Source organism: Gouania willdenowi, chromosome 15, assembly GCF_900634775.1.
Source record: "Gouania willdenowi chromosome 15, fGouWil2.1, whole genome shotgun sequence".
Taxonomy (NCBI): domain Eukaryota; kingdom Metazoa; phylum Chordata; class Actinopteri; order Blenniiformes; family Gobiesocidae; genus Gouania; species Gouania willdenowi.
In genome coordinates this window covers 33061536-33069621 of record NC_041058.1, presented here as the reverse complement: position 1 = coordinate 33069621, position 8086 = coordinate 33061536, and the positions used below count along the sequence as shown (strand labels likewise).

At 36.8% G+C, this 8086-nt stretch overlaps 1 protein-coding gene across 1 annotated transcript; it reads right to left on the bottom strand.

Annotated features, from left to right (window-relative positions):
* Positions 1–2137: 2137 nt before the first annotated feature.
* Positions 2138–7323, bottom strand: calm2a (calmodulin 2a (phosphorylase kinase, delta)). The gene is made up of 6 exons (XM_028468326.1): positions 7191–7323; positions 6389–6419; positions 3946–4089; positions 3767–3873; positions 2839–2974; positions 2138–2753 (listed from the first exon to the last, which is right to left on the bottom strand). The coding sequence occupies exons 1-6, from the start codon at positions 7191–7193 to the stop codon at positions 2725–2727; spliced, it is 450 nt and encodes a 149-aa protein (XP_028324127.1). The 5' UTR covers positions 7194–7323; the 3' UTR covers positions 2138–2724.
* Between the last annotated feature and the right edge of the window lie 763 nt (positions 7324–8086).

Sequence of the window (8086 nt, the reverse complement as noted above, 5' to 3'; positions counted from 1 at the left end):
TACTTTTCTCACAAAAATATAAATGTTAAACCTAAACCTCTTTTATCTAAATGTTAAATATGAAATCTAAATATTAAATCTAAATATTAAATCTTAATCTAAATGCTAAATCTAAATATTGACTAATGAATCCAAATGTTTAACATTGTTTATATAAACAGTTACAGTTATTTGTAATTAATTATCAATTACGCAAATACAGTTGTAATTGATCCAAACCCTGACAGATATTATGAAAGAATATATCTCTCTGATGGCATTTAGGACTACAAATGGCAGTATCTGTTTAATTTACATGAGGATTATGAGGTCTATAAAACACGTTCTCTCTTGTAAGGCATTTCTGGATGTAAAACGTTTGAGAACCTCTTGTCCGTGTATTCTTTAGATTTTCTCTGCATTCATATAAACTGAGAGGAAAACTGTCATCTAGCTGCATGAGTTCTAAAAGTCCTCTGTTCATTAGCTTAGCGCTGTAGCAGAAAGCTGAAATATAATGTCTCTGATGAACCCAGCAGGTCTCTCAGATCTATGGACACAGGTCAGATAGTGGAGCCCAGAGCTCACAGGAAACATGGTGATGCTGCTTTTAGTTGTTATGCTGCAAAGAAGTTGAACAAGTCAGCATCACATGTGAACATTTTTAAATCAAAGTTAAAGGCACTTTTTTTCTCTGCAGCATATGATTGAGAGAGAGATTTATGGTCATGTTGTTGTTGATTTAATGTTTCTAATGCTTTATGTTCTATTTATTTCTGTGGCACTTTTTAATCATGTAAAGTACATTGAATTGCCTTGTGTATGAAAAGTGCTATACAAATAAAATGGCCTTGCCTTAGAAATCTTCAGAATTCATAGACATTTCCTGAAGTTTTGTTAGTGCGTGATGATCAAAAAGGGGTTTTTCTTCAGTTATGTGTTCGAAAATATTGCTTTAACATGCAATACTTGCAGGCAGAGGTGAAAGTAACAGATGACAAGTATTCACGTTACTGTAATGGAGTTGCTTTTATGGGTACTCGTCCTCTTTTGAGTATATTTCTAAATCAGTCATTTTACTTGTACTTAAGTATGTTTTGAAATAAGATTAAAACGTGTTTCTATACCCAACCATTACTGAGTACATTATTGTTTTTAAAATGATCAGACTTTGTAAAACTACAAAAAAAAATATGAAATGACAAGACAAATGCACCACATCACAGACGACCAGATTAAACGTAATGCACCGTGCCAAAACAGCATTTAATGACGTTATTTTTTTAGTGCACTATATACAAGCCCTATGTAACCCATGACGACAAAGCAACTGTTGACAAAACTTTGTGGAAAATAAATTAAATTCCAATTGTGCAATATTTGGTCTCTTCCTTTTTAAGCGTATACATGTGATGTTTACTGTATGCAATGGAACTGTACCAAAAACAAACATGGGGGGTGTGTGTGAAATGAACTAGTATTTTTCAGTGAGGATTATTTAATTCACTACTTTTTACTCTAGTATTTAATGTATGACTTACTCGTACACTTTTAATCAACAGTTCTACTTGAGTAAGATACGAATCTATTTACTTTTCCCCTCTAGGATGATATATATCTAGACCTCTGCTTGCAAGTTTAGCTCATAATTCACACCTCAGTTTAATATTAAACGTGTGATAAAGACATGTAGACAAGAGGCAGAGCAGAGGTCCACAATAGAGCTTTATTTCATCATTCGAAATAACTCAGCATCTCTGCAAGCTACAGTAACAAACTCAAGAGAAAAAGAAAAACCTCAGTTCATTATTTACACCAGTGTTTCTGAACGCTCACAATTCCACTGCTTTAGTGGGTGGAGTGCCTCACCAGTGTGAAACCAGCACCAGGCTGACCCAGTACTGATGTGTTTGTGTGCCTTTCATTCACTTTAATGACAGGGCAGATCTGATTCACCAAGAGGCATTGTTTGATGCACTTGTTGCTTAATGGGAGAAATGTGAATTTAAACCAGTAACATCTCAGCAGAATCAAAGAAGAAAAGGAAAAACTATGAAAAGCTGAACATCATCCTGCCCTCTGATACAAAAGGGGACTTCTTACATTTATACAAGGTCACAGAATAAACCCAACTGAGAAAACAAAGACCATATTCATATCTGGGTAGATTGTAAGTTTTATTGGAAAACAAAAATATACAACTTGGAATGGATTGTTTGAGGCATGACCAGGAGGCCATAAAAAGAAAAAATTAAAAGTAGTGAGTAAAACATTAAAAAGCATAAGATTAATCTTCTAGTATATAGAACAGCAGATACAAAAAGAGTTTGTACGAGTACCGAGGAGATACACCCGTGTCATTTTTTGCAGTAGTGCAATGCTAAGATTTCCATATATACTTTGTCCATAGTCCATAGTCTGTGCCAAAGTGTTGCCAAGGGACCAAACCAGCGACATGTTCCCTATGTGGCCGTGCGTGGAGAGAGCCTCAAGCACTAAACACTAGATCCAAAGTTCTCGGGCTCCGAGGAGCCTCCGTGGGCGTCTGGTTTGTACGACTTCCCAGTCACTCCGAAACACCATGACAGCAAAAGAAAGGGACACGGGGACAAGAGCCTATGCAGTTTACATGCAGTTCCTTTGGACAGCAAAAAGGGGGCGGGGACAAAGAGGGCATTTAAGATTTTACAGATAAATTACACAAAGAAAAAAAGGCAAATTATTTACGAAATCTGTACAAGGCCTTCACTTCGCCGTCATCATTTGTACGAACTCTGTAGGGAGGGAGGGAGACTATTAATACAATGTTTAAAATAAAAAACAAAAAATGCACTTTTTTTACACATGCAACGCACTCACCTTCATAGTTGACCTGTCCGTCTCCATCAATATCTGCTTCTCTGATCATCTCATCCACCTCTTCATCAGTTAGCTTCTCCCCCAGGTTCGTCATCACATGGCGCAGCTCAGCAGCACTGATGTACCCGTTACCATCCTGAGGATTTGTCAGTTGCCATGGTTACATTAGGGTTTTTATTTTAAACTCAGATTTATTCAGAAATCAATAATTCAGAATTTAAGTATTCTGCTTCATGTTTACAAGGAAATGGTAATTCTAAAATGAGTTTACATAGAACATTTTTTCCCTTTTATTTTGAAGCAGCAGCTCGACAATAACATTGTTGCACTGTGGTCAGCTAAGCAGGCAATAGATGTATTTTAACCAATCAACAGCACTGGTTAATGCAACAACTGCTCTACCTCCATCTATAGGATGTTCAGTGGGAGGAGAACTTTATTATGACCCGCATCAGTAGTGAAGCTCTGTTGTCCTCGATGTAGTCCGTTAAGTTTGTGTGATAGTCTGCACATTCATGCTTCCATCCAGTCACTCGTTATTATATTTATATCTTTTAAGGCTTTAAAATGTATCTAAATCTTTAATATATATATATATATATATATATTTAATCGATTTCATAGAAATCTTCCAAAACTAAATGTTGAATTATGTTTTTTACTCAAACCCCACTAGTCTTCTATAGTCCTCAGTTAGACAAGGCTCTCCAACTTAAGTCAGATGTTTGGAACCATCTTACTTATATCGAACCATGATTAATCTATTCAAACCTCATAATTCAGAATTGAATTGATTCAGGACATTGGCCATGATGCCCAGCTCTAGTGTTTACAAGGTCAGTTTAAAGAGGATTTAATTTTTATTCTGAATTAACACTCATGTAAACGTGGCCATTGAGTAACCTGTCTCCAGCATCTCCTCACTCACCTTATCGAACACACGGAATGCTTCTCTAATCTCCTCCTCACTGTCTGTGTCCTTCATCTTTCTGGCCATCATAGTCAAAAACTCTGGGAAGTCTATCGTTCCGTTTCCTGCAGACAGAAGAGAGGGTTCAAGCACCGCATGTCCCTGGTGAAGAGTGTTAGCCTAGCTTAGCTTCTCACCGTCAGCGTCCACTTCATTGATCATGTCCTGCAGCTCTGCCTCTGTGGGGTTCTGGCCTAGAGACCGCATCACGGTGCCCAGTTCTTTGGTCGTGATGGTGCCATCCCCATCTTTGTCAAAGAGTGAAAACGCCTCCTTGAACTCTGCAACAAAAAACAGAACTGTCGGTCAAAGCTATGATACACATTAAAACATTTTTAAAGCTTTACAACATTGAAAGAGTTGATTATTGGCATACAATAGATCAATTGAATGAAATCCACTTAAAACGCTGAACAAAGCCGAGCTTTTATAGCTTTATTATCCAACACGAGGACAGCGTGCAGCTCTGTTTTGGGTTTCCACACCTAAAGTTTCTGGCTAAACAAAGACACAGTCCACATGGTCTGTGAATCAGGCCAGAAGTGGAATCAGTTAGAAACAGTCACAGGACAACCTCCTTTAAATTAAATAGAGGAAAAATAACCTGAGTTAACCTTCTAACCATCCTTTAAAAAAAAAAAAAAAAAAAAAAAAAAAAAAAACAAACAACCACTTTGTCAGTGTAGCTTTGCCAAGTTTCAAAATAACTGGGAGAGTTCATCGTTTACAGTTCCATAACTACACATTGAACAGCTTTATTGATTTTTTCATTACATCATTTTCCAGAAATACGGTTTTGCACAAATTTGCCTTTTTATTTATCAGTAACTTTACACTCCTTGTGTTGACAGCGTTACTTATTAGAGTTCCTTATTGTAATTTTGCAGTATTTGTCTTAAATCATATTTTAGGTATTATAGGAATTTGTGTTCATGTATAATATATATCCTGTGGATATTATAAGTGGAAGAAAAAACTTGATTTGGTGACATTGAATCAATACAAAAATTATTCAAAACGATTTCTTTTTTTTTTTTTTTTTTTTAAACTCGAGTCTAACGACAAATACAATTTAATTGCGCCAACATATGAATAGCAAATAAACTCTCAGTGACTACTTGTCAGTGAACCACAGACCTAGTTAAACTACTGTACTTTTTAGCTGGAAGTTGATTGCACTTTATTTTAAGAAAACATACTGGGCACTTTGATAGATGTGGCTACTTTTTTTAAACAACTTAACAGAATCAGATTCTACTGTAGAAACAGAAGTTAAACATTTCTGAAAAATGTAATTTGACAGTTTGATAAACATACCACTTGTTTTGTATATTTGCTCTGGAATTAGTTACCATTTGTTCTTGCAATTTGGAAAAAAAAAATGTATTGTATGATACTCTTTTGTACTTTACAAGTACAAAACGGTATGAAATTTGTTATTGGTATTGCAATATAAAGCGTATTGTGACATGCAAATGGTGAATAATATTGTCAGCTCGATAGCAATGCACACCCCTAGTGGATATCAATGTTCTCGTTTAATATACTGACCGATATAGCAGATATTCAAACTCCCAATATCGGTGTTTAGCTACAAGCAGAGGGCATAAGGTTCAACATGCCCATGACTTCAATACACAAATAAAAAACATCAAAGCTAGTTTTAATAATGACATCAATCCATCCTAAAAACCCTTGTAAAAAAAAAAAAACAAAAAAAAAAAAGTTACTAAATCGTATTAGAAAGACCAGTTATTCATTCCATGTTTGAAAACTAACCATCTCCAGTGCAGTTTAAGCTGATATCCGGAGTTTCTGAGAAACGTCGCAATGTCCTGCCCTAAACAGCTCCACTTCATCTGCCAATCTACCAGAAGCAGCACCTCTACTTTTTCACATTTGCATCGCAAAACATAAGGTCGCATTGATATAGGCTAAAATCATATTTACCCGTTTTCTGTTGTGACGTTACGCATTCACTTTGATTGACAGACCCCGCTACAGGAAGTCGAAGCCTATTGGCTGGGCAATCACGGTGCTCGTTTCCGTTTGTATAGAAGTCTATAGGAGGATGGCGGGACTTGTATACATTGATGTATGTGAATGACCACCGGCAGTAAACCATAGTAAAAGACTAGTTAGGTTTTTTTTTTAAATTTCAAAGGAGTCAGAAAATAAACAGATTTCTCAGATAAACTCTAGATATCAGCTTTAACTATGATCAGTTAGTGCTGCAGTTATGACTGCAGCATTCCACCTGACTAGCACACACCCAGGGCAAAGGACACGTTAAACAGTGCAAGCAAACACCTCACTGACAGCACAGCTTCCTCGGGATTGCATCATTCATTTCAGAGCAAAACCAAGAGTAATTTTACATTTTATTTTTTGTCCCCCACCAGCGCACGTTCGTTCCTCCCATAGGCATCAGGTTTTTCTTTCCTTCCTGATTTACGGCCAGAAATCGTTGCCCTGTGGAGCGCCTTATATAGCAGAAGTATAAATCCAGTGCAAAAGGATCCATAACAGCCTGTGTGCAGGTTATGAGGAAACGAAGAGGATCAATGGCCATCATCTTACCAGCAATCTGCTCTTCTGTCAGCTGATCCGCCTGGAGAGGAAAAAGGCAAAAAAAAAAAAAAAAAAAAAAAAAAAAAGGGCACAGATGTCACTCAAAGCAAGTTTGAATAATTACTATATCATAAAGACACAGGATTTAAAAAAAAAAAAAAAAAAAAAAAAACTAGGAATGTAACATACTGGAAAGTAAAGACATCAAAGCATTATCTGAATGAGTTTTAAATGCTGCAAGTTGCTCTGAAAACCGATTTCCTATGGCTTAAACAACGGATACAGCAAATATGAACTTAAAAGGGACATTAATCATCATTTCATTAGTTTTGTGAATCAGCTTTCTGCTATTATGGACATCAGCTAATAATCTGATAGCCCTGCAGAGTTAGATACAGTAGGGTTGGAGGAACAGCCTGAATAGGAGCTGCTTTATGAGCAAACAATGAATTCAGCCTGACTGCAGTTAAATGTGTTTCCGTTTAACCGCCGAAAGGCCACAACGCCCTCACAGCTTCTTTTATAGCCTAGCTACACTGGGTTAGTTAGTTAGTACTACGACCAACATTCACACAACAGTGGTTCATCCATTAATACAACAGTAGCTAGCCCTGGCACAAAGCTTCATCCCTGTAATGGCTACAGTTAAAAATAAATAAATAAATAAATAAATAAATAAATAAAAGACGTTGGCTGGCGTAGAAAATCCGGACAGCCGTTAGGATTCCAGCGATATTACGTCAATAACTACAAGTGTAAATAACAAAAAAAGAAAGGTGCCTCCAAACTAAATGTGTCCTCGTTCACCTACCATTTTAACAAAGATGCAGCGCCCAGTTCAACTCAATCCGTTAACAAAACCAAGAGCGTCCTTTAAGTCAGTGACAGCAGCGCCTTATTGAACACACTGAGAACCAAGCCACTGAACTCTCTTTTAATGGCTGCCACAAGCTCCTCCCCTTTATAATACCCCTCCGCCAACGGACCATCTCCTTACTTTACAAATCAAGCTGATATTACACGTTGAGTAGATGATTCGTTTAAAATTTACTTTAAAAATACTCTATTAACACTGAAAAAACTGACAGAGACATTTTAACGTGTTTTTTGGAGATTACACAGGACACTGTATGCGGACTACCTACTGGTGGAGGAATACTTTCTGCTAGTCCGAGACGCAGCACTAGCCGTAGCACAGGGAAATCGTGCGTTCTGATTGGCGAGTTTGTACCTGCAATGCGTCACTCCCATGCTCTGCGCTGCAGCTGGCGCCGCATCCGCTCCAGCGTTGCCAGATTTAGAGTTTTCCGCCTTATAGTCGAGTTTTGCGCAGAGCTAAAATGATTCATTGAGGCTAGTAAACAGTTTTTATGCTTTGACAACAACAAAAATAAAAAGTTTCAGCTTTATGTCTTTTTTTAAATTGAGGCACAAAGTTATCACCTTTATCTGGCAACACCAATGCTGCCATGGTTTTCCAGGCCAGCAGATAACAATTTATTTTTTATTTTTTAATAATTAGTCACCAGGCTCATAGTTGTGAAGAATAAACAGAAATCAAATAACCTATTTGTGTTTACAAATTATAGTACAATTTATCTAACAGCCATCCCACACTTTGTTACAGTTCAATGTTTTTCTCTTTAGTCAAGTTTTCTGAGTGAAAACAGTAATATATATATATATATGGAACAGCAAAATATAATA